Source organism: Tigriopus californicus, chromosome 2, assembly GCF_007210705.1.
Source record: "Tigriopus californicus strain San Diego chromosome 2, Tcal_SD_v2.1, whole genome shotgun sequence".
Lineage (NCBI taxonomy): Eukaryota > Metazoa > Arthropoda > Copepoda > Harpacticoida > Harpacticidae > Tigriopus > Tigriopus californicus.
Genome location: NC_081441.1, coordinates 10,203,008 through 10,230,616, shown reverse-complemented (window position 1 = coordinate 10,230,616; position 27,609 = coordinate 10,203,008). Strand labels below are relative to the sequence as shown.

The following is a 27,609-nucleotide window of genomic DNA, read 5'->3' as shown; positions in this document are numbered from 1 at the left end:
TTGAATTTGAAAACTTGTCCGTTTCTTATTTTGCTTTCCTAATTGAATTGGCATTTGGCTCTTCTGTTAGAAATTCTTTGGAACAACGTTCCAATAACATAACAATGGCACAGGATAGAAACTTCCGTGTTGGACGAAGAATAGGTAAATATAAAGCTTAGAAGCACTTCCTGTGGACAATGGACGGTCCGCACTCGTCGTACTCTTGCTTGGAGATCCACATCTGTTGGAAGGTGGACAGGGAAGCCAGGATGGAGCCTCCGATCCAGACGGAGTACTTCCTCTCCGGGGGCGCGATGATCTTGATCTTGATGGTGGACAGGGAAGCCAGGATGGAGCCTCCGATCCAGACGGAGTACTTCCTCTCCGGGGGCGCGATGATCTTGATCTTGATGGTGGACGGGGCCAGGGCCGTGATCTCCTTCTGCATACGATCAGCGATACCGGGGTACATGGTGGTGCCGCCGGACATGACGGTGTTGGCGTACAGGTCCTTACGGATGTCCACGTCGCACTTCATGATCGAGTTGTAGGTGGTCTCGTGGATGCCGCAGGATTCCATGCCCAAGAACGAGGGCTGGAAGAGGGCCTCGGGGGCGCGGAAGCGCTCGTTGCCGATGGTGATGACCTGGCCGTCGGGCAGCTCGTAGGACTTCTCCAGGGAGGTGGAGGCGGCGGCTGTGGCCATTTCCTGCTCAAAGTCCAGGGCCACGTAGCAGAGCTTCTCCTTGATGTCGCGCACGATCTCGCGCTCGGCGGTGGTGGTGAACGAGTACCCACGCTCGGTCAGGATCTTCATGAGGTAGTTGGTGAGCTCGCGACCGGCCAAGTCCAGACGGAGGATGGCGTGGGGCAGAGCGTAACCCTCATAGATGGGCACGGTGTGGGACACACCATCGCCGGAGTCCATCACGATACCGGTGGTACGACCGGAGGCGTACAGCGAGAGCACGGCTTGGATGGCCACGTACATGGCGGGCATGTTGAAGGTCTCGAACATGATTTGCGTCATCTTCTCGCGATTGGCCTTGGGGTTGAGGGGAGCCTCTGTCAAGAGGACGGGCTGCTCCTCGGGGGCCACACGCAGCTCGTTGTAGAAGGTGTGATGCCAGATCTTCTCCATGTCGTCCCAGTTGGTGATGATGCCGTGCTCCACGGGGTACTTCAGGGTCAGGATACCACGCTTGGATTGGGCCTCGTCGCCCACATAGGCGTCCTTTTGTCCCATACCGACCATCACACCCTATAGAAATGAAGGAGACGTGTAATGGATTCATTAACGGGTTGTAGCAAGAATCGAAGCCGAGCTAAAATTGATAAAAATCAAAATCAAGTCTTAATTGAGCTGCATCTTGCCCGAGACAAGTTTGGAAAGTTTGAGATTGAAGGCTTGGATCTAATTGAGAACTTTCAATAGCAAATTCTCTGTTCATAAATAGAAGAATTCTCAGGTGTCTGAATTCTTTGTTCTGCCATTTCTTTTTGTTTAAATTTCTTCCTTTTCACTTTCCCCAAAATTGCAACAACCCCTAACTTAAACCATGATCATAGTTCAAAATAGTTATCATGGATCTTTTACAAAAACGTGTCGACAAATTTGATATTCAAAACATCACAATATCAGACGTTACTTGCTTGATGAAACTCGTCTCTTTTGAAATTCAATTGCCCCATTTGCGAATCATTTCTTCCAATAAAATATGACCACAACCGCTTTTCAAATCAAACCCACAAACGAAGTCCATTCTCATTCATTGCCCAACTAATCCCCAATAATCAGCTATAAATATCTTCACTCATAATTTCAATCTCACTTGATGTCTGGGTCGGCCCACAATGGATGGGAAGACGGCCCTGGGGGCGTCATCACCGGCGAATCCGGCCTTGCACATTCCGGAGCCATTGTCCACGACCAAAGCGGCAACATCCTCGTCACACATGGTGAAATGGGGTAAGTGTTAGTTTGTAGAACGAAACGGACAAGTATGAGACTCGGTCAACGATCGACTGGGGTCTGAGGGTAATTTCAGTGCCTTCTACCTTTTATTTTACTCTTCCTATAGGTCCCCCGTACCCTCAGTCAAGCCTTGGGCATGCCTGGAACACTTCATGACCTGAGCTTCTCGTTCCGAAGTGCGTGTGGCAGGACTCCGTTTGAAGTTGAGGCAAGCCCATGTTTGTGACGGAATGTTGGGGGAAGAGGCGAATTTGGGGAACACTGCGATGCTCCCCTGGGACAGGCGAAACTTTCCATGGAGCTTTGTAGTGACACAGGTCACAGCTTGGGCCGTTCATGCGACCTACTCTGAGAAGACACTTTCCAAAAATAGCTTTCTGGAGACTTGAGCTTCCTTAATGTACGAATTTAACTTGGCATGGGATTTATGACGCGATTTCCATGACTGTTTCTCCGGATCATTCTTTTGCCGTGGAACTTGCATATTTAGGGTTGAGAGCATTTTTCAAATGCGCTTGAGCAAGATGTAAAAGAGGTGGTAGGTGTAGAACTTGTTGTATGTCTAGCTTTCATCCTCTAAAATACAAAGGTGGGTGTGGAATCGTTAAACGTAAAGCGTTGATGAAACACGTTATTTCTGCGTTTCCTATAAATGGACTCCATACTTAACGCTCATTTTGGAGAGGGAAATTATGCCATATAAATCAAAAACGGTCATCGATTCGCTTTCACACCTTACGGTGGAAGTATCTTATGAACTAGAAGCGAATCCAACTTTAGAAGTGATGAAATAAAGATGTTACGTTTTTGGCAGACAATGCCCATCACTGCAAGGAATTTACGGGGTATAGCGAAAGAAACCAAAACATATATATTTACATCGTCCATAAATCTAAATTCAGACCTTTAATCAATTTCAGTTCCGTTAGGGGTAAGAAAAAAAATATAAATTATGAATACCTTTGGTAAGTATACTATCAGAAAAGTTCTTTGCTCTCCATGATACTAGCCCATCATGAACAGTTAACAAGATCATTCTTGATCCGCGTTTTTTGACAGAGAGACCAAAGGCTATGATCATATTACCGACAAATGTTTACCAACTAATCATACGGCGCATCCTCCATCTCCTTTTGAAAATCCAATCCCGTCAAGTAGACGACGTATTTAACCCTTTTGTATTGATTGAAAGATTTGCGTAGGATAAAAAGAAATGCTTCGCAAAGCACACAAATGCACCCGATACAAAATAAATGGCCCTCAAGAATATTTGCCGTAATTAGAACGAGTTCTGCGATGATTGTTCAAGTCCAAGGGAAATGCGTCGTCTGTCTCATTGGAAGGTTGTGATTCAAACTTCATCTTCACTCAACATCCAAACAGTGTTTTGATATAAACATAAGCGTACTTTTGTATGGACCGCTTAAACTTTGGACCAAAAGGCTTGAGACAATTATCAAAATTCTCGGTCTTAGTCAAAGCTGTGAGTATTTGTTGTTTTACTAATGTGCAATTGATTTGAATACTACAGACAGTTAAGAATAAGTCAAAAAAGCAATTAAGAGTATTGAAGAACACGTGAACAATGTACGTACGTAGGTGAAATGCCTCTTAAGCTTTGTGAGAAATACATATCTTGGAAGTTTTCTAACCCGCAAAGTAATAAGAAAGAAGTTTGATTTTTCTACTTCTGGCTCAAGATTGATATACATATCTACAAACATGTTGAAAATGATAGCACTCATATTTGGGATGGAATACAAATTAGATTAGGATCTCTTTAATTGCTACTGAGTTTTCTAGGCTTTAATGGTACTCTTTTTATTTGCTTTAGCTCGAAAATGACCCAGCTAAATCTGAACTCACATGATACCAATTTTCAATATCGCTAAATTATAAGATTATATTCATTTTCTTGCAGAATCTCAAAATGGCTCAAAATGCTATAAACATCACTTGAAACGCTCTCAAATGCTAAAATTTGAAGACATCAATCATATGTCGTAACAAATACAAGAACGCATTTTCGTTGTTGCTTCTTTCTTACGTGAATCCAGGATTGGTGAGTCGCGGAAAAAAAATTCTTCTTGAGAGTCAAATAATCCCCAAACTTTCATTTTTACGAAATACCTTTTTTAACAAGAAAAAAATTCTCCAAATCAAAGATATAAGCTTATTTAAAAGCAAAAAGACACATAAAAGACAATTTCTTTTTTGCAGACTTCCTTACCGCTCCTTGGATTGGAATTCCAGCAATTCAAGACGAAAAATGGTTTCATTTTACTTCACTTTTCTCATATATTATTTGATCGACCAACGAATTAGAGTTGATGGATCTGGCTAATCCTTGAATATCAGGTTGATCAGGAATATCAGTCCAACACTTTTCTAAGTCCGATTTAAAAGATACTGTTGGATCAACACTCGCTACTCGCTACAAATATTTAAGGGCAGCAAATTGAACAAAGAAGGNTTTGAAGCCGCCTTTGCCTTGGATAAGCAAAAGAAATGCATACATTTCGTTAAATTACCATTTGCTAAGCTTGAACTTAAGGTAGAAGTAAGTGTAAATTCATTCGTATTCATTTCCTATGTTTAAGAACAACGCTAAGGAAATCATCAATCAAGTGCTGCGTGGTGGATTCATGATGGGAGTAAATCCCATTTTCCGACAAAATTTCTCCAAAATCCATCAAAAGACATGAGAGTACTCAATACTATTTACTCGTAGTACCCCAATATTATTACCTCTGTTGGCAAGCTGTTGAGGACAGAGTAGGGCTTTCATTGCTTTTGGAAAAAACATTACACCGGACAAAGGTCATAATCCGTGTTTTGGAGTATGTCGTCACGGTTTTCGTCAGTAGATATGCTTTTTGGTTTTTTTTACGGGCTTTTCTAATCGCCACAGGGAATGTAATCCCCGGTACTACAAGTCTGACTTGAAAGATGCAACCGGATTAACAAGGCCTACGTATTCCCAACGAATATTAGAGAGAAGCAAATTAAACAATGAAGGAGCCCGAGAAAGAAGAGAAGTGGACTTCATTGTTCGAACTAGCCTGGTTTCTCGAGGACTTGAAGGTGCTCTCAAAATGCACATTAAGCCTCTGCAGTCACTAGCATTGACCCTCAATCCTGGGTTGGGACAAAGCTCATGGATGCTTTTGGAGACGTACAGTATCAGATACCTTTCGTACCTTCTCTGAACACTGTACAGTCCCAACTTTTTAGTCTCACCCAATATGAGAGCTCTCTCAATCATGTGATGTTCCTAGTGAAACATCTTTGGACTTGTTCGACCTTTTGCAAACCTGCTGAACTTATTGGAACACAAATGGGTTAAGCATATTCAATATTGAAGATGTGGCTGAACAATCGACTTGAACAGAGTTAGCATCGTGATACTTTCTCTGGACTACATCCAACCACAAGTTTGAAAAGCTTTACCCACCTTTGACTGGATCTGCTCATCGAAGTTTCCATTATTTTGGAGGACTACACCTAAATGTTTCATAGATGAGACCTGCTCAATATTTTTGCCTCCATTATCTACTACGAGTGGATTATTTAAAGGAGTTGACCCGAAGGCTGTTGATAGGAATTTCATTCCGTTCAGGGCCATATTACTCTCAGTTACCCAAGAGTAGATTCGATCTAAGTCCTTTACAAGGTTACTGGAATCATGGCCATTCCTACCCAAAACTAACTTTGTATCATCGGCATAAGAAGAGAGACTGGCAGTAATACTAAGCTTTTGAAGCGGGGCAACGAATATTATAAAAAAGAGGGGCCTTAAGATGGAGCCTTGGGGAACACCCGACTTGGCATCATGTGTGTCACTAAGGGATCCCTCGACCTTAACAATTTACTTCCTATCATGAATGAAGCTTCTTATCCAATTGAGAACCTGGATGGTTATGTATTGTTTCAATGGTTCCCATACGTTTCCCCCAACGCAATCTCCACCTGTGGATTTCCGCCCGGTGATCTCCGCCATAGTGAACTCCGCCAACGGCAATCTCCTCCACCATCAAATTCCCCCACGGTGAACTCCGCCACAGTGAACTCCTCCAATGGTGAATTCCGCCAGGAGTGAACTCCCCCACGACGATCTCCGCCATGGATAACTCCGCCAACAACAATCTCCGCCAGGGTGAGCTCCCCCTACGGTCAAATCCGCCACGATCAACTCCGCCATGATCAACTCCGCCATGATCAACTCCGCCATGATCAACTCCGCCATGATCAAGTCCGCCATGGTCTACTCCGCCATGTTCAGCCTGCCTCAATAAATTCTGAGTAATAGTAAGGAAGTTTGCATAAACGGAAAAAGGCTCTTATACACGTTACTTCTTGGGTCTCTAGAATTCAGATTCGGCCTAACTCAAGCAATCACTTTTTAAGTTAAATTTCTCGTTACTTCAGAACATAATCTTTCAAGCAAATTTCGCCCGAGCTTTGCATTAATAAAAATGAGCCCTCCCCTTTAATGGAAGTTATTGGGTCATAAAAGCATCTTTTTGCTTAAAGGGCTGAACAATCTTCCTTGTCATCAAATATTAATCCCACGGGGCTTTTTCTGTATTTCATTGTGTATAGAAATGTATGACACATATCGAGGTTAAGTCTGTTTAGTCATCCTTCATTACAAATATGTCACAAGATGAGATAAGTTTCAGCAAGTCCGCTAGAACCAAAATGTTCAAGGCAGGCCATTGAGAATGCCAAACAGAGTAAGTATATTCTAAAGTATTATTTGGCGCAGAATGTAATGATTACGTTTAGCTGTGTGCTAACTCGGTGAAGTCGTCATAATTTGAGGGCCCCCTTGTTTTGTTTTTTTTATTTTCGAACTAACTTACCGCTACCGGGATTGGAATCCCAGCATTGTTGCATTATTTGAATTAAAATTTCAAATTTCAAATTCAGATAAAGTGCAATTGGTTTTCGTCATATGTGTGCATACTTGGGGAAAAACGTGAATTTTAACTACCATTAGATTGGGTAAAATTAGATTTTGGTCAAAGGGTGTAAAATGTTTTTTAATATACTTAATAGGTAGGTTTCTTTGATTTTGAATGTTGCGGAGGTAACTACTCAATCGATTGCATTCAATCAGTAGAGCAGAGTCTTGGGAGTTTAAAGTCAGTTGATGTAGTTTATAGTGATTTTGACAAGGCGCTGAAGGGTAGATAGTTCCCAATTAGTTAGCAGGCTTCAAGAGCTTGAAAACTGATGAGATAGAACATTTCGTTTGTGGCAGAAACCAATTGATTAAGGTCTAGGGATCTCGTAGTGACACAATCCTGCAGAATTCATGACTTCAAGTTGGCTTTTCTAGAGGGCTCCTTACTTTTACTCTCCTTTTCCCTTCTATTCATAGTTCCGATTCAAAAGGTTACAGTTATGAACTGCATCTTCTTGTATTGACGATACAAAGTCAGATTCGGGAAGGAATGACCATGACCCAATAGCTTTGCAAAATAATTTAGATCGAATCTACTCCTAGGTCACCGAGAGTAATATGACCTATAACAAAATTATATTCAGGTCAATGGCCGTGGGTTCGACGCCATTAAAGGCTTTATCAGTCCCGATATGAATATGGCGGTAAAGCTATGAAACAGGTCTCGTCCATGAAAGATTTAAATGTATTCGTCAAACTTTACCAACATTCAAGTGGGTATGCTCTACAAATTTTGCGTTGAGTTTTTCAAACGGGTCGTCAGATATATTGGACGTTGAAGTCCAGAGAAAGTATTGCCATGCTAATTTTGTACTTCATCTATTTAACTCCACTGATTTTCTTGAATATGTCCCAAGACTGTCTCCAACCTAATACCATATACCTTAACACAATAGTAAGACCTGTTGTTATATATCATTCAGTTACTTAACTTGATTGACAATTTCAGGATGCTTCAAAATATGAGTTTGACCTCTCAGTACGAACAAAAGGTGCTTTGCATCTTGGTGGCACTTCGACGGTGAAGCATTACTCAAATAGATTTATTTTGCTTGTTAAGCTGTGCTCTTTGGCCAGAAAGTAATCTGTATATAATAAGATTCAAAGCTTATAGAAGCTGGAAGTCATGAAGCTTGATCATATGATAACCGACCGTGGTTTTGTTGATGATGATGCTACTGTACTTGTGGCCAAGGAAAGTCGACTTATTGCTGAAATATTCCTGGACGTGGGTTTTTAATAGAGTGTTAATATTTATTAGTTCGTCATAAAACTTGGAGCTTTAGTGAGTTGCATTCAAAAGTGGCTGGTTTCCTTCCGCATACTTAAATGTACTATTCACTTTCCCTAATTTTCACTGCCTTTAAATAACAGAAATTGTAGAGAAATGTTTTATTTGCTTACATCAATCATTTATTTCCCGCGTTCAGTCCTCATTTTTTCTCCTTCCCCACGCTTGAACGCGGTCTTGCTTCATAAGAGTAGTTCATGGTTGTGAGTGTACTTCAGACTAGGGGATTTTTTCTTGGTACGGTTTTCCTTGGGAGAATTCACCACTGACGGACGTTATCATGGCGGAGCTTAATTTGGCGGGGTTGACCTCGATCATGGTGGAGTTGATCATGGAGGACTTGATCATGGCGGACTTGATCATGGCGGACTTGATCATGGCGGAGTTGATCGTGGCGGAGTTGATCGTGGCGGATTTCACCGTAGGGGGAGCTCACCCTGGCGGAGATTGATGTTGGCGGAGTTATCCATGGCGGAGATCGTCGTGGGGGAGTTCACTCTTGGCGGAATTCACCATTGGAGGAGTTCACTGTGGCGGAGTTCACCGTGGGGGAATTTGATGGTGGCGGAGATTGCCGTTGGCGGAGTTCACTATGGAGGAGATCACCGGGCGGAAATCCACAGGCGGAGATTGCGTTGGGGGAAACCGATGGCCACCTGTTTCAATATATTTCAACATTTCAAAATCTTCGAAATCAAAAGCCCTCAAAGTTATCTCCTAGCTTGGAATCCCAAATTAATGCCCTAAACCATGCAAGTTTCAAGACAAAATTTGGTTCCTCTGGGTCATTTATTTTAGATATCACTCAGGGTGAAGAGACCTTGGCTAAAATGCATATATTTAAAGTGCATATATTTTTATATTTACTCTAGTTGCATTTTCAGGAAAAGCTTGAGCTTTTGCCAAAGAGGTAAACAGGAATAATATGAGAAATAGAGAACTACTACTTTATTGCGACAAGCCAAGAACATTGGGACAATGCAGTATTAAAAGAAGGTGCAAAATGTATCATTTACAATAAAACTTCAATAGTAACCGTGGTTTTTTCCTCAACCAGGTTTGAGAGTCAATTGTAGCGAATGTGAAGGTTTACACTTTTGAGCCCTCTAAAAAATCCAGACCAATCAAAACAATGAAGAAATTGCTCCTCGTATGGGTTCTTTCAATGTTCCCTTTGCTTCCCCCCACCTTCCACATACGCAATTCTTCATCAAAATTAAATGCTCCGAGAAAACATGTTTGGCCGATAAAAACCCTCCAAAAAGTTGATAATAGTTTAAAATTGAAAAAGCTTTTCTCCAAGTCAGGTGATAAGGGCGAATAATTAGGCCATTTGTACTTTTTACCAGCAGATCTGCCATGTTTGTGAAATTAAAGCCACTTCACAACCACCTTTGATCATGAGCACAAAACCAAAATCCTTTGACTTTTGTCACCTCGTTAATTGTGTTTCATTTTCATTAAATCAGCCATGATAGAATATCATTATCAGACATGCTGTGAGGTATTAGCTATTTAATTGATTTTTTTCGATTTAAAAAGTTATGTAACTACGACGAGGTCCCCAGTTCAATTTTACTCCCCGATCTTCCTTTATAATGAATATTTGAAACAGTGTCCTTGAGAGCAGGTGGGCAGGCGAATTGAACCGGGGATCCTGGTCCTCCTTAGATCTTGCGCTAACCGCAACGCCACATGTTCCCTTCCTCCCTCGTGAATAGATTCATACTAATCCCTTTAGAAGTAGTCAAGTTTAGTTGCTAAACCTTTTATTTTGTAGGGTTAATTATAAATATTTCTAAATATAAAAACCGAGTTATCGGTTTTTGTGACTTTTGGTATACTTTCATCCACTCTTTACCAAAATGGAAACCATTACTCTCTCCAAAGATGCTTTACAGGCCAACATCCTTTTTAGGACCATGCAATATCATTGCAAACGATTTTCGGGTTTTGCGCCGTTACAAGGGACGGAATCCCTGGTTAAAAATTAAAAGACAGGAATTGTCCACGGGATAATGGGCAAGGTCAAGCACGGTAAGATATCTGATCTGGTAATGAATTAGAATTGGCAGATCGACATAGGCCTTGTACGTAAGGCTGGTCTGGAATTGTGATCAAAACCTAATCTTAGTCGATTTTAAAAGATGGCATTGGATCATCTAATATGCATAATTGTCGAAGGCAAGAGTGTGGAAGATTACATAGGCTAGGAGCTCTATATAAAATTAACGAGGCACTGAAAAGGCGAAATATTATCATGCAAGTGACAAGATTGAAACTATTAGAAAGAATTAATAAGTGTTTGTCTTCCGCAACCCCATAACTCTTTACTGATCATTTCCCAAGAAAGGAAACTCAAGGCTCAATCGTACATCAATTGGACAGTTCAACGGAGACTAGCGCTCTTTCTTCATCAGGAAAGCCATTGACTGCATGCTGACCCCACAGTACATTCACTTCAAAGCGTCGACGATTTCCACTTCCATATATGGTGATGTTTTTCAAATCTTTCCGTCATTGACCTCTTGCCAAGAAATGCATGACCTCAGCCTTATCTACTACCTAGTTAGCTAGCTAATACAGTCTGTTGAGCACAAACGCAACAACTTCACTGGCTTTCTTCGTCCGTTTCTCGACGACCTTGTCACTTAGCCAAGGGAAAACCCGCTTTTTGTCCACTCGACGAATGCCAATCTCAAGCCCTTTTATGGCAAGGAACAAGTTTTTGGATAAAGTACACTCATGGCATCAAATGCTAAAAGTGGTCTTTCACAATACTTAAATTATTAAGGATGCGAAGACTTTCATTTAGATTGGCAAGAACAAAAGATAGATACAAAAGAAAAATATGACGTAAGGAGCATGGAACAAACGTGGATGAGTTGCCTTATATGGACAGAAAGAACCTAGGAAGCTCTCATGAACACGGAGAATCGCTTGTAACACGCGCCAAAAGCGTACTTGATGGCCTTTTTGACCTAAGGGAAAGTCTATATAATTGGGCAAGACTGACTTTTCGGGTACAGATCTAGATAGGTTATCCCAGAAACGACCAGAGTTGTTCCTCTTCTTTTAACTGGCTCCAAAGACTTTGATCAACCTAAAGCATCATGTGTGACGAGGATGTTGCCGCTTTGGTCGTGGACAATGGCTCCGGAATGTGCAAGGCCGGATTCGCCGGTGATGACGCCCCCAGGGCCGTCTTCCCGTCCATTGTGGGCCGACCCAGACATCAGGTGAGGCTTTTGTTAGGAAATAGTAGACTAAACTCTGAAGAGAATGCAGAATACAGGGTGGTTCAAAACAAACGGAACAATAAAACTCAAACGGCAATTTTGACGGAATTTCAAAAACAAATGTCAAAGCTCAAATGTTGTAGCAAGGTCCAAACAAACTTAAAGTGTGCCCTTTGCAAATTGAAATCTAAAAACTTGAATGGCACCATTTTTTTGATATCATCACAAAGCAAAAACGTTTTAAGCACGAGCATTAAAATGGGAAGAAAATGATGTTACAATTTTTTTAGGTTGATTGAGTGTGATATAGCTAATTCAAAACCGGTGAAAGTGAGTTCAAGCGTTCAATGAATCTTCTATCTATTATTTATGGGTGACAGATTAATATGTTCCTTGTATTTTGACACCCTTGCACAATTAAGTAAGTATGCCGTAATCGAAAAGTAACAGGGAGCAAAATATTTATAACTGTTCTGTAGAATGACATCAAAATAAAATCAGAACATAAACCCAACTGTATTGCAAGAGGTTTTGCCATAGACTTCATCATCTGGAGTGGACGGCTAAAAAATTTCAATACCATGAGAGCTTGGGGAAGGTGTGATGACAACATAAGCCAATTATTATATTTCAGCTCAATTCCACTGAAAAATATTCTTGTCTCGCGAAATATATTTCAGCTGAATTTAGCTGAAATATAGCAATTGGTTTGACATTTTCATTAACCCATTCCAAGGTTGGAAATGGTATGAAAATATTTGAGCTTTCTAATCCATAAAATTGGTAGCACACTGCACAATTATCCACAAAATAATGCATTCGCTTCGCAATTTGCAAAGTAATGACATTTATGGTCACATAAAGACAGTACAGTTATTACATATCAAATTTCATTTACAAAATAAAAATAGGTCAACAGATTTTGCATTTGCGATTCTTTAAACCATACTCCTCAAAGGAAGGAAGTATATTGAACAAAAATTAACACACATACCTTCAATTAATATTTAGGGTGTGATGGTCGGTATGGGACAAAAGGACGCCTATGTGGGCGACGAGGCCCAATCCAAGCGTGGTATCCTGACCCTGAAGTACCCCGTGGAGCACGGCATCATCACCAACTGGGACGACATGGAGAAGATCTGGCATCACACCTTCTACAACGAGCTGCGTGTGGCCCCCGAGGAGCAGCCCGTCCTCTTGACCGAGGCTCCCCTCAACCCCAAGGCCAATCGCGAGAAGATGACGCAAATCATGTTCGAGACCTTCAACATGCCCGCCATGTACGTGGCCATCCAAGCCGTGCTCTCGCTGTACGCCTCCGGTCGTACCACCGGTATCGTGATGGACTCCGGCGATGGTGTGTCCCACACCGTGCCCATCTATGAGGGTTACGCTCTGCCCCACGCCATCCTCCGTCTGGACTTGGCCGGTCGCGAGCTCACCAACTACCTCATGAAGATCCTGACCGAGCGTGGGTACTCGTTCACCACCACCGCCGAGCGCGAGATCGTGCGCGACATCAAGGAGAAGCTCTGCTACGTGGCCCTGGACTTTGAGCAGGAAATGGCCACGGCCGCCGCCTCCACCTCCCTGGAGAAGTCCTACGAGCTGCCCGACGGCCAGGTCATCACCATCGGCAACGAGCGCTTCCGCGCCCCCGAGGCCCTCTTCCAGCCCTCGTTCTTGGGCATGGAATCCTGCGGCATCCACGAGACCACCTACAACTCGATCATGAAGTGCGACGTGGACATCCGTAAGGACCTGTACGCCAACACCGTCATGTCCGGCGGCACCACCATGTACCCCGGTATCGCTGATCGTATGCAGAAGGAGATCACGGCCCTGGCCCCGTCCACCATCAAGATCAAGATCATCGCGCCCCCGGAGAGGAAGTACTCCGTCTGGATCGGAGGCTCCATCCTGGCTTCCCTGTCCACCTTCCAACAGATGTGGATCTCCAAGCAAGAGTACGACGAGTGCGGACCGTCCATTGTCCACAGGAAGTGCTTCTAAGGCGGACGGGTAGACTTCGGCCCCTCTGGCTCATCATAACCATCATTCAAATTTTCAAATTTTCCATCTCTTTCATTGTCCATCAACTATTATGGCCTCTCTTGTCAACGATGCACACACATGCACCCGCTTCTGATTATGTCAACCATGTATACCTACAAGTCATATATCACTCTCGAATCACGATGACACCCAGTTGCCCAACATTCCAAATTGTGAGAAGGTGTTTGTCTCTGTTAATGAAAGCCCAAATCAAATCAAATAAAAGATTGATTCTTGAAAACGTATTCTCCAATTATTGTGCAATGAGAATTACAATAATTTGATCATAATCTTATCTAATCTTAACATTGTATAAAGTCATACGTTAGTTCATCTGATACTAGAGTTACAGTTAATACAGTTAATTCAACTTTGATGAAATCAAATAGAAACGAGGATACGCTTAGTTTACCGCGTTTATTGATCTTGATTTTTCTCTTAAACTAGTCTTCAGCAATATCTCTCATGGTACGGGACAGAAGTTAGTCACGTAAACGTCTTCTCACAATTACTTGTCGCAAAAAAGGTTTGAACAATGTTGCCACAGGCTGACAGGTCAAATGAACTCTTATCAAAGCCCAATGTATTCCAGCGATAGGAAGATGTTTTTGTTTATTGCGACGTATTGACATCAAGTTCGCTACAGAATTTAAGTTGGTGGTGGTATTTTATGTCCACCATTACCAACAATCACGGGCCCGAAACAGCGAACAACTCTTCTTAAAGAGAAACCTGGGCAGCTTTGTCCACCCCTTGGAGATGGAGGGTTGGAGGGACTCGATATTGAGGTGAGAAGTCTTCTTAGTTCTGGGCTCCAAGTACACCGAAAACGAAGAAGTCGATCTCAAGTTAATCTCAAGGGATGGTGGGGGCCACATGGAGGAGGGCCAAAAATCCGCGAAATTCTTGCCACAGAAATGTCGAGCCTTCTTGGACGGATGGGCTGGAGTACCATTTTGGGACCAGACATAGTAACCATTGGTGTAGTTAGACTTTAGCCAGGGCAACATTTAGTACCGTAAGACGGAGTTGTACTCTTTGGAAGCAATTTTCTGATCCCACTTATGAAGCATCTTGAGCGACGTTTAAGCATAAACAGGGGTGATAATTCGGTGTAATTGGCAAGAAGATGCTTACCTTTGTCGTTTGGCAATAAGGCCAAAACGTAAAAGGTACATGTTGAACGAACACTTTATTGACAAATTTTGATTGCTGCCCAATTCATTCCTTCGCTTTAAATATTGGATTGGCGCATAAAACGCTCAATAAAAATTGACGGTATCGTCGACAAATATAATACTTCTAAATGCACTGGAATAGCAGAATGAAAAATTTGGAAGCTATATATTTAAGGGCTAGCCAGATCTAGGGACCCTGGTCTCTAGCCAGATCCGCCAACTCTAATTTGTTGGTAAATCAAATAATATATGAAAATAAAAGTTTTCCATCTTGCACTGCTAGGAATTTCATTTCCAGTTTTCCGGTAGCGGTAGGGAAGCCGCAAAAAAGTAAGAATGACATCTACCTTCCACAGAAGTAATTTCAAATATCTTCGTACACGCCCGGCACATTCATGTACATAACAAATTACAGGAAGGGACACTTGCTGTAAGAGTTTCTTTTGACTGGTGTTTTTCTTTAAGATTGAAATTTCCAGCCACCCAAGATATTTTAGCTAAAAAAGCTAAACAATACAGACGCCGACTCTATCATGAATTAGGGCTGTCCAAATCATGCAAATGCATTTTTCCACTTTATCTGATCTTTTTTTGCATTAATTGCATTTTCTTGTGTTTTATGCATTATTTTGCATTTACTATTTTGGCTCGAGACGGCCGTTTATTACTTAAGGCATTACCATGTTCTGTAGCAAAAAACAAGCAAATATTCACCATTGCACATGCTGTTTTGTTTAAAGCACGTATTCAAAGTTTCTTTCTTAACCAAGCGCACTTCAACCTTTTTTAGCTTTAACTGCCTAGCACACTTCAGGCAAGAAATTAGATCAACTGCTAGCATTGAGCAAATTGGAATACTTTTTCTAAAGTTTTTTTAAGTTTGTGCCCCTTTTTGCAATATCCTTCTGAAATTTCCAATACCGTAATTTTTGGCTCTTTCATCATTTTACTCACGATTCTCCTTCAAAGAGTAAATAGAGCTAATATAATGACATGGACAACAATCGGCTCATAATAATTGGAAATGATCACTTGTAGCATATATGAAAGGATGAAGGAAGGAAAATAAATCCAAGGTAAGGCCAAAGTCAGGGTTTTCCCAGATTTATACGTGGGATCAAATCCAACTGGGGCATCCGACGACAAGTGGATAGACCTCGTCAGTTTGCGTCCTTCATCTGTCGTATCATTTCATATTCACCGCCGGAAAAATGCTATGGCATAAATAACCGGGTTTTTCTTCATTTTTGGCAAGCTCATGGAAACTTTCACCTTTTGTGGGGAGACGTGGTGTAGCGGTTGGGGAAGTTCTTATCAAGAGAGACGGGGAGAGGTTCGACTGGAGGAAATTCTTACATGCTAACTAGGGGCACAGACGGAAAACGGTACTCATGACTTTAACTGTCTGCAGGAGAATTTTGGCACCACAGCAGCGTGATGACCAGTAACATGAACAAAAAGAGAACCAAACCATCCCCATAAAATTAGCATTGATCTTGACCTGTACATTCTAATTCCTACCATGCACTTGGCCTGTTGAAATTAGGGTTCTGCTGAGTTACTCTTTTATTTCAGACCATCATAGGAAGTAAAAAAATGGTTGTGAAGGTGTTCTTTCCTATCTCCTCACTTTTTTGAATAATCATATACTGGATGTTTTCATTTTTGAAAAAGATATAGTTACCCCATGGTTTGATCATATGAATGACAATTATAACTTTTAAACTTGGCATTGTAATCATAATTACAAAACTGAGAAACAATACCATAAGGCATTGATGAAAAACTAACAAGCCCTAAAATAGAACATTGATATCTAATACTTGCGAAAAAGATCCTGTTTCCACTTAAAATTTCAATTTTATAATATGTTTGAGTTTGCTTTCCATTTCATGTGCCTCTCTCTCATCCGTCCTATGAATTGATAAAATGAAACAAATTATTGAGTTAGGTGAGTTAAAGTTGTACTCCTACTTTTCTGAGAGAAGGTTGTAGTCAGAAGAATTAATAAATTCGGAATCCCTGAGATCTTCACAAGCCTCCCGTGGAAAAAAAACCTAACGAAAGATTGATCATGAAAGCATAGGGAGCTTGAAGATATCATCCACATAAAAAGAAATTCAAAAGAGGCAAGAATAATCGAATGAAATTATAGAACAGCAGCAAAAAGCAAGAAGGCCGAGAATTGCGAACTAGAACCCCAAGACCTATATGTGCTTAAAGTCAAGGAAAATTGCTTTTAGCGTCTTGGCGAGATGAGATCACTTGCTACGTGAGATGTTCCAGTCGTATGACTAATTTGTCACCAATAAGAGGGATAGCGGCCCTTTAAAGCAAAATCTATTGTTAGCGAAAGATTTTCTATATGTGGTAAGACGAATGTTACCCAATCTATCAAGGGCGATATCGCATTATCCAGTTGTGAAATATCTTATCACTACATTGCCGAGATAACATCTCACACTTGTTTCGCAACTATTCCTTGACGCAAATGCAACGAAGTAAAAATTAATCTTTCATCAAGCCGCAATCTTTACAATGCCATAACAATAAATTCTTGATAAATATATACCATAAAATACGCATACGCATGTCTCTCAAAAAAAATACTTCATTGTGAACTGACGCTCAAGACAGACACACCTCGATGGATGTGAAATCATTTCGTTACCCACCCGCAGTTCGGAACCTTAACGAAGAAAACGTCCCGAGGCAACCATGGACCAAAGATCCTGTAAATCAAAACCTAAGCCTGAGGGAGCTTCCAGTGTATACTCTGGATATGGCTGAGGAGTTGGTTGAGAAACTGAAATGCTTCACCAGAGATTTTCTTCAACTAAGCAGTTATCAGGTCAGAGCCAAAGTGTTTTGCATTTCAAAAAATGACTTATTGGAGGATGTGTCGTTGAATCCAGTGTTCGTGAATTTTTCCAAAACGGTTGAGAAGACTGGGGTCTTGATTGCGGATACAGAATGTCCAAGTCAATCAAGGCTAAAAGAACTAAAAATCCCTGTCGGCGCTGGTTCAGGCATGGTCGAGGTTTTACAACTTGGCGATTTGGAGGGAAACATTTTGATCATTCAAATTTTACAAGATTGCCGGGAAGGGCACACTGGGTGTGTTTGCAATCCAACTTGTAAGAAGAATGAAGTGATCAAACCAAGCGGAAAATCAACTTACACAAGTTCATGTCCAAAAGACAGGGGTGATCATGCCGACTGGCAACACCGTAGCTTCTTGAAAAATCATGGGTTCCAAGAGTTTCCCAAATTCATTCGGGAGTGGTTGAACAGTAAGTCCATCTTCGTGGTTCAAAGCTCAATAGCTTGTCATTCAGACAAGTACGAAGACAAGGAACGGATTGATGGACTCCTTGGAACTCATACTACTTCTTGGGTGGAACTCCAAAATATCCATGCCATGTTCCTTGGCACATGTCAGACCCATTGTGACTTATGTGGAAAAAACTTTGACATGGCAGAACACAGAAACCATATGGTTAATTACCATGGTGTAAAAGCCTACATGAAGAAGCGCAAATGCGGCAATGGCCGGCTCTTCGAATTGTTTGGTTTGCGCAATCCGGATTCTTACCTAGGATCCCAAAAAATATATGATATTGCTCGGGAAAGGCCCTTTTCAAGGTGGCCAAGTGGGCTATTGGCTTACGATTCTGGTGATATCCTTATCGTGGCACTGACTCTCTGGCAAGTCACTATTGATATGATGAAGATCCAAAAACTACCGCCCACTGCTAGTGTGCTAGATTATATGCGGTATATCCTCCACATCTTAAAGAATGAGCCGTCTTTGACAGTGTTGAAAGCCCATGATCGAGTTTGGCCGTTCCAAATATTTCGGGTCCGAAACGAAATGGGATGTATAGAGAAATTGCCGGGCAAGATACCAGCTTACTTACCCGGTGGACCCAATCTTGAAATACCCTATCCAGTGCGAAACATCCGACAAGTCGTGAACGATTTGGCAAATGATCAATATTATCCCAAATTTCTACCATCAAATATCCCACGAAAGTATAGGCGGGAGGGTCATTATGATCCCTTGGAAATTGCCAGGGCCACACGACGTTCCAAGGCACAGCGGATCATTGAATGTCCAAATGGCCAAGACCTAGACTGTGGGGGTCTCAGCCTCCATTTGCAGAGTTTTCAATCAACTACTGAGGACTTCGAACAGTGTTTCTATGTTTTGTGTGACTCGAAGGAGCAGCACAACATAAGGTTCTGCCCGGTTCTCCATCGGCTCTGCAAAGTTTGTGGAACTAGAGGACACCTAGGAGATGATCACAAAACCCTTACTCCTATAGAACTAAAGAACGTCTTTGATTTCTATTCTCCTTGGGGACTTTATACGTGTCTTCCTGTGCTATATCAACGTGAGGAGGATGCCCAAAAAGTGAACGCATCGGATTACAGGTTTGGATATTTTGGCAATTTGGACATTCAAGATTATGGCCCCATGAATGCTCACTTTCCTCTGATTTAGCCGAGTTGTATTGTCTCAGTATTGCCATTCCTGGCACATAAACGTTAAACAAATCTGTTTAGATTTGAAATAAAAGCCAAAATGGTCAAGGCAATAAAAAAAGTTAACTAGAATTTGATATGACTTAAATTTATTTATAGCAGATCAAACAAGTGAAAAAAGGACAAGTTTTTGGTTGGAAGAAAAACAAATATACGTAAATGCCAATACTCCAAGGGGTGCCTGGCCAAAGGCAAGAGGTTGTTTCCCACACTGACCTTGCTAGCTCGATGGTGATGCGTCTATATCTTGTTAGCATATTGAGGCACGCACCATATCGCTTGAGAAATTCGTTGCGTGTGGCATCGGCGGATTTGGGGGCGGATCAGGCGGATTCGGGAAGCCTCAGGTGAAGAAGAAGAGAAGAATTGAGATGATGAAGGTCCGAAAGAGTTAAAGAGGTGTTGCAAGAGGGAGATTCTTATTAGGAGGTTTATTGCAGGTGTATCCGATCCTGACCCTGGCGATGATGATTGCGGAGTTGAGGAGGTTGGTGAAAGACAGTTGGTTGGAACAGTCAGAGGCAGATAACCTCTTTGGAAGACAGTGACCTTCGTCTTAATCGTATTGATATGAAGGCCGTTCTCTCAAGAAAAGAAGAAGAAAAATGCCGGATGTTGGAGCATTATTTTACTTGGTTAATTGGTTATGAAACTACCCACCTCACTCGTGAGGTGTCACTTTTCCGGAAGGAAATGGAATCCTTAGCAGTTCGAGATGAAAAATATGTGCGTTATATCTGACTTTATATTAATATGTGTTCTGCCCACCGTCAGGGGTGAAAAGTCCTGACTTATTGATTCCCTTTGTAAACGTACTCATGAAGCACTCTTGGCCCTGGCACTAGGTTAAACAACGGCCTAGATAGCTCTCAATGATGAGAGCACCAAATACCAAGGCTTGAATTTGTTAGACCTATATGAAGATCTCCGGTTATTTAGGATTAAGTAAAACATAAGGCGCCAGATCGCAATCTAAATGAATAGACTAACCATTTGTTAACAGCATGAAGTTAGCGTATATTTTAACCATCATTTGTTGTTTGTTCCGGCATACCCAGTTAAGACACTTAATTCAAAAGTTTAGAAATCAGTTGCTTATTTTCCTCCATTTCCGGCAGGGTTGCTACACCTACCCCTAGTCCGAAGGACTTACAATATAACGTAACAATATCATACGAGACAAATATTGTCGTTCTTTGTTTTCTTTAATAATTCCCAAAAAATCTCAGTTTTATTCATAACAGATCTTAATCTCTCTTTTGGGGAGGACTTCCTCGTTGTCGTAGAGGTGCCAACTGGGCATCAGTAGGCACGTTAGCTTCCTTCAGAAGGTTGACATGAACCAATCTTTTTGAATTTTCTGATCCACTAACCACTTTGAAGGGACCATTCCATATATTGCCGTTTTTTTGGGTTAGATCCCCTTAAGAACACTGAACTTTCTTCCTTGAATTCCCGATCCAAGACCTTGATACCTTCTGTCTTTCTCTCTCTGGCCTTCTTTTTCAACACTTTACGTGATTATCAGATTCGAAAGTCAGTCGTGCAATTTATCCAGAGAGTGGCTATCTAAACATGCCAATCCCCATGAAACGTCTAACGACATTCTCATCATCGTACCATGAGTTGCTTCAAATGGCGACATTCCCATGGATGGTATTCCTGTAGGCCATCATGATGATGGGTATTTTGTCAACCCACTCAGATCCTTCACACGATGTCCGGATCATATTCAAAATGGAGCGATTCATTCTTTCCACCGGGTTTGATTGATGGTGATAGGGTGTGACTAGGCGAGATCGGATTCCTAAATCAGCCAAGAAATCCTGAAATATCTTGGACTCCATGTCCGATCCGATACCACCACCCTAGGTACTCCGCACCTGGGCATGATTTCCTCTCTGAACCAGTTTATAAGAACTTGTCCAACAACAGCTGGAACTAGTTTTACCTCGGCCCATTTGGTAAAAACGTAGAGACAAACCAAGAGATGTTTGTACCCTTGACAGACACAACGGAAACGGACCAATGACATCCACACATATTTTCTGACACGGCTCTTCCAAATTGTCATCCACCAAAACTAATGGAGCCATTGGGGTTAAGAGGTCTTTGGCAATGGCACACTGTTGACAATTTCGAGCCCAGCTCTTGACAACTTTGCACATCTTAGGCCAATAAAAGCGACACCGGAGGGAATTCATGACTTTTTACTTTCCGTTAAGCCTTTGGAACCACAACTAAAAGTTGGTCTTCGTCAATCATCACGAGAGATCCATTCTGCCACTTGAACTTGTTTGGTTCTGATAGGTTCTTGTCTTTTTCTGTCTCCTTTATGAAAGACTCTAAGGAGCAATCACTTTGGCCCACTGCCGCTCTTGAGCAGGGTTGGTCACGGGATACTCCCGGAAATCCCTCCCACCCGAAAACCCCGGAAATCCGAGGGTGCGATTTTCTGGGTCAATTTTGGACATCCGGGGTTTCCGGGATAACATAATTTTCCAGGATATGTAGGATTTTTTGCAAAGTTTTAATCCTTTATTTCAATAAAGCAAAACAAGTTGTGTGAAGATAAGATCAAATATCCTATCTAATGTATGTTTGTATGTATGTATTTGGTCTCAATTAGGAAAAAGAAAAGAAAACAGTTATATGGGTAGATTTGAGACCGTGGATCCTCATAAGCCATAACGGCTTGTTTTCATGAGGTCCAGGGTGTTTAAAGCACGTTAAAACAGGTAATTGGCATCGTCCGGATCGGCATTCTGGCACTCGGCTTTCCAAGGGGCAGGTCGATTAGCAACAAAACGCAATTCCGAAAGGCAAACTTTCATCGGAGGAGAAACCTCGGAATCACCGGCACGAGAAACAATTGCGTTTGTCGCAAGTGGTCGAGTACGAACTAATAAGGTTTTCTCTCACACACCCAATCCATTGCTCCAGAGTTACGAATAGGCAATACCTAACTTTTTAATTGGCTTGGCAATCGTTCCATGCTTTGGCAAAAACAAAAGGTGGCAAGTTTTGCAACCAGGCTTTCCAGACTAAAGGTAAGTTTAATAAATGTCTCCCCCCCTCGGACTTTGTACGTAAAATTGTGAAAGTTCTTAGGAGATTTCTCCTTCATACAGTCATGAACAAATTTTAACTCCTTAATCATCCCCAAATCCCTAACCCGTAAAATGTTCAGCTTTTTGAAGTATGCGGCTGTGTGAGCTTTTCTTTTTGCCATTACAACCCACCTCACAGCCTTCTTTTGTAAGGTCAATAACTCGTTCATTGCTGAGGATGACAAAAATATTCAATGCAATAGTCTAGTTTTGTTTTCACGAGAGCATTATACAAAATAAGTCTCATGTTCTGCGGCAAAGCATTTCTTGCCTATAAAGGATAAAGAGTGTTCGACTAATTGGCTTGCGCACTTCCCTCAAATGGATGTTCCCAGTCAATTTTTCGTCTAAGTATAGGCCCAAGAATTTCACTGAGGGCTCACTGCGACCTGTCCCTACCTGTTCAATAATTTGACCGTTGCTTACCAAATTGAAGTCAGTAGTGGCGTTATTAGAAGGATTTATCGACATATTGTTGGCTCTAAACCATTCTCTTAAGTTCTCGAACCAAGAATTACAGTCCTCTTCCATTGCTTTCAGATCGTTGCCAAAATGTTCAAGTGTCGTGTCATCTCCAAACATTGTTATTTTAAACGGTGTTACATTGGGAAGATCATTGACGTAAATGATACCCATAATACTTCAGCTTTGCGAGTAAAATATTGTGGTCCACAGTATCGAATGCTTTTTTGAGGTCAATGAATACTGATACAGAGAACTTAAATGTATGACTATTTTCAAAAATATTTTGCAGAAAGTTGTGAACAGCATGAGATTTTGAGTGTTTGAGGCGAAAACCGAACTGATTTGGAGACATATGATCATCATTGAAGGGTGTACAAATCTGATTGTAGACCACCCTTTCCAAGATTTTGGAGAGCGTTGGCAATATACAAATCGGCCTGTAGTTTGACATGTCACTCCGACAACCACTTTTAAAGAGTGGAATGACTTTTCTACATTTCCAGCCCTGAGGGATGTACCCAGTGATCAGTGAAATATTTATAAGTCGAGCAAGAGGGTGTATGACTGCGTCCTTAACGCCCTTTAAGACCAGGTTAGACATTCCGTCAAAACCTGAGCTTGATTTACAGGGCAGCTTCTTAAAAATGTTCAAGATTTGGAAACGGGTAACAGTCTTAAAGTAATACGATCTCTGGTTCGGCCGCTTTCGTATATGCCGAAGGGCACTTTCAAGATTTAAAGGTTCACTGCTGCTCGTCTTGCCAATCGACGAGAAGTATTCGTTTGAGGGCGTAATCTACCTTTCTCAGCCAAAAGGGCGGCAGGCTTGTGATGGTCTCTGACGAAGTTTTGAACTGCGACAATGGACTTCATAGTTTGGTGAGGCGTAGCACATTTTTCAACAAGATTCAACTAATGGGCAGAGCAACCGTAAACAATGAAGTTTTTCCTCCATTCTTGTAACAATCTACGAACCCTCTTAATTTTTTGCTCATTGTCTGAACAAAAGCCCACCACTTTCACTCCAAATTTTTCTTCAGCATTCAATACCGATTTCTTTGCCATTTCCACACAATATTTACCCGTCTCGACATAAGCTCCAATAGATTCAAAGTCCAACGGGTACGACTTACCCTCGCAAATAAAGTTTGCAGCCGGAACTGGAGCTCCATGGGTGTCTGACCAACCATCTTGACTTAAAATAGCCAATTTCCCGTTGAGGGCACGAGACATATCTGCCTCATAGTCCTCCTCAATTTTGTCTAAAAGGGGTCTGCTGATGCCCTTACGGATTAAAAAGGTTTGTGAGCCGTTAAACCTGGCCTTGTAGCTTCTAGGGCCTTTTCGAATGATGGGCTCTCTGCCAATCTGAATGAGATTCTATTCTCAAAAAAGAATGCTGCCCATGCCTTTTGAATCTTGTCACGGTCATGGTTATTCGTCCGGATGAAAAGGCTAGTGACCACACAAGAGCTTGATAGATGTCGCCGTTTCGCTGATTGATCTTCTGAGGGAGAACAAGCTGGAATCTGGTCGCAGTTTTGGTCTTGATTTTGATTGCCATGTCCTTCACTTTTGTTCTCAGCTTTATAAATATCCAAATGGTCTGATGCTCTGTTGCCCTCTTTTATTTCCCCATAGTACAACTTCAGGGCAAAACTTGCATTGGAATTTAAGGTTAGGCTCTCCCGATAGCTTTGTATAACTTGCCCAACAAGGGCTCTCCCTCTTAAATCCTAGAGGAGGTGGTGTCATTGTGTGCAGAGCGAAATACTAGCTGCTATTTTCGTGGCTTATCCGCTTAACCCCTTCCAAGAACCAATTAAATTCTGCGTCGACCGAAATTCTCAACTCAGATTGGTTGAGGCATAAGGCAAAGCGGTCAAGCGGTCAAGCGGATAAGCCACGAAAATATCTGCTACTGATACAGCCAATTATTTTACTTTGTTTATTTTTCGGGCTTAGGAATGAGGCTTGAAAGCAGAGAGTCATGAAAAAATCAAGTGTCCCGGAAATCCCAGAAAACCCGGAAATCCCGCCCGGTATCCCATGGGATGGGATTTTCGTCAGACTGGCGAGAATTGCTAATGGTTTAATCATTAGCATGGGAAGAGATAATTACTTTACTACTAAGTATTTGAAGCGGAGCAATGAAGATGATGAAAAGGAGAGGATCAAAAATGGAGCCCTGAGGAACACCTGGCTTGAGATCATGTATATCACTAAGGGATCCTTCGACCTTAACCAGTTGCTACTTACCCACTCCTGACCCTGATTCCATATTAGGTATATGATGCTTTCAACGAACGGCATTAGGCATCCCTTGTTAACCCAGGAGCTCCTAGGTGGACATTTTCGTCAGTATTTTTCTCTTGCGAATCAGCTATTTAGCTTGAAGGACCTAAAATGTTAGGGTTCTCAACTCGAGCAAAAAAAGGTACTGCCGAGCAATCAAAGATCAAGAACGAGTCTTGAAGCAACCCTTTGTTCGAGTCCTAGGAAGGCAGGGTCACGTTTTGACACTCGGTTAGGCGTTTTTGATTTTTACTTATGTACCCTCCTTTGCTAGAGATGGGAGCCCAAGCTAAGGTCCTTTAAGCTAAAAAGCTGCCTTTCCGGATCAGCACCAGGAGTTGAAGGGTTAAGGAAGGGTGGTCCTACGTGCAGACGAAATCTCAAATTCCTCTACGATTCAAAATTTTCAACTGCCGTTCGTTGAAAGCATCATATACCTGGAGTGGAATCAGGGTCAGGCGTGCACCACAAAAAAAACTTCTTAACCAATTGATAACCTTGCCTTGGATGCCAATCTCATGGAGGCTGTCAACTAATAGGCTATGGTCGACCGTGTCAAAAGTCTTGGCAAAGTCGAGATAGACTAGTACATCAACTGATTAATGGCTTTCTAGTCCCTCAATGACTTACAACGTAGATGCTCAATCATTTGGGTAACTGGTAAAATGTGCTCGGAATCTATGCCGGCTAGGATGAGTGACTCCATAGAGCTCAAGAAATTGTACAATTTTATAACGCATAATGACGTTGTTTTGTTAACCTTGTGCAAAATAATAACTAATCAATTGAATAAAGCCTATGAAGATGTTGCCTTGTTTATCATATTGTGAGAGAGATTGTTCTTAAAAATCTATTGACCAATTCGTTATGACTACACCAAGAAAGAGAAAACCTGATCGTAAACTTTTTAACTTTTTTTGGGCTGTTTTCGGCAAATCTGCCTCCTCCTTAACTTGTCTTTTTCTTGTTGGGGACTTTTTTTTAAATTTTAATACTTGCACCACTCAAAAGTTTTTCTTTTTTTTCATTTTTGGTTTGGTTGGGGATTTCAATGGCTTTACGAAATCGATCCAAGGTAAGGCCTAAATCACCGTTTTAGTCCCGTTTCTTAATGAGATCAAAGCCTACCGAGGTATCCGACGACAATTGGAAAGACCTCTAGTTAAATTGAGACCTCTATGCCCAGGGGTATTTTTGGTATTTTTTCTTGTTGACCGTTGAATTGCCTAGCTAGTGGTCTACAGCCCTGTGGAGATTTTAAACATTCCTATATGATTAAAAAAAGACTTTGATTTGTCCAATACTAAACTCCTGAACTTTATACAATATTTGGTCTACCAACGAATTTGAATATCAATTTCATTTCCGCGTTTTCTGTTTGGGAAAGTCAGCAAAAAAGGGATCTTCATTTGAGCTGGGTTTGATCCAACCAAAAACCAAAATCATTTAACGAACAAAAGCGCTCGCAGCAATAAGACTTGCCTTCAGAAGAGATCCAAAATCCGTATCAATTGAAAAAGTGTCTGAATGTCAAACATTGGAAGAGAGAAATCTCAATTTCTTTAAAGTAAAATGAAATGACTTACTGGATAACCATGAAATGCAATTGAGTGCCCATTATTTTGTAACAGAAAAAAATGAAGTACATCGGCTGAAAGACCTTTTTGCCAACGTAACAACCTATTTTCAATTTCATCGCATTTTTCCACACTCTATAGAAAATTATTACGGCCAAAAACAAACTTTTTTTTGAGGTCTAGTTATCATGTAATCCAATTTTGGAACCGTAAAAGGATCCATTAATTGTACCAACATTTTCTATCACCCAACTTAACTTGAATGGTACGTGTGTTGCAACATAACAAAAGCTCTCGGTCCTTTTGAAAGTTCTGCTGACCAAATTGGCAGCTGGCGGTCATGAATCTCTTGAATATGGATGAGAACACTAAGGTTGAAAATTAACAACTCCGACTCGGATCAATCCTCCGCATTCTACTTGAAGTTATGCCCTCTCAATCTCTAAGTACAAAGTTTGACAAGGCGAAGAATAAATGAGGGAGCCCTCTTCAGGCAATCATCAACTCATTCATTGAGTGTAAATTTATGATGTAAACCTCGAGAAGACAACACTTTTGAATTAAAGGGAAATTTTGAAAACGCTATTGTAGCAAAATTGATTTTAGTCACGCTATCCAAGCCACGCAGATTCACTCGCCATAGACATTCAAAACTTAAATGAACATGATAAGTTTTACGCTTTGGCTCAAGGAGGTGGTATATATAGGTAGAAGAATTCTCGTGACCCTTTTTTTCTATTGTTCAAATTTTCAGTTGCCCAAGTCGAGGTTAAGATAAACGGGTGATACTAGAAATTACGAATGAGAGGAATTCGTGTACAGTTCCAAAATATATTTGATGTCAGAGGTTGCCAGAAACATCCAAGCACGCCTTGACAGTGAGTGAAAGGTGTTTTAACCACTACTGAGCGAAAAAGAGCCA

General features: G+C 41.5%; 2 protein-coding genes across 3 annotated transcripts; one reads left to right on the top strand and one right to left on the bottom strand.

The window, feature by feature from the left end:
* On the bottom strand, positions 1 to 2,035 carry LOC131892685 (actin, muscle-like). Of its 2 annotated transcripts, XM_059242510.1 has the most exons (3): positions 1,815 to 2,035; positions 340 to 1,243; positions 1 to 258 (listed from the first exon to the last, which is right to left on the bottom strand). In XM_059242510.1, the coding sequence occupies exons 1-3, from the start codon at positions 1,938 to 1,940 to the stop codon at positions 158 to 160; spliced, it is 1,131 nt and encodes a 376-aa protein (XP_059098493.1). In that variant the 5' UTR covers positions 1,941 to 2,035; the 3' UTR covers positions 1 to 157. The 2 variants fall into 2 exon arrangements, with proteins under 2 accessions (XP_059098493.1, XP_059098492.1); XM_059242509.1 differs by having other exon boundaries at positions 1 to 1,243.
* A 9,197-nt stretch (positions 2,036 to 11,232) lies between these two features.
* LOC131891183 (actin, muscle-like) lies at positions 11,233 to 13,620 on the top strand. The gene is made up of 2 exons (XM_059240711.1): positions 11,233 to 11,456; positions 12,468 to 13,620. The coding sequence occupies exons 1-2, from the start codon at positions 11,331 to 11,333 to the stop codon at positions 13,470 to 13,472; spliced, it is 1,131 nt and encodes a 376-aa protein (XP_059096694.1). The 5' UTR covers positions 11,233 to 11,330; the 3' UTR covers positions 13,473 to 13,620.
* The last annotated feature ends 13,989 nt before the right edge of the window (positions 13,621 to 27,609 follow it).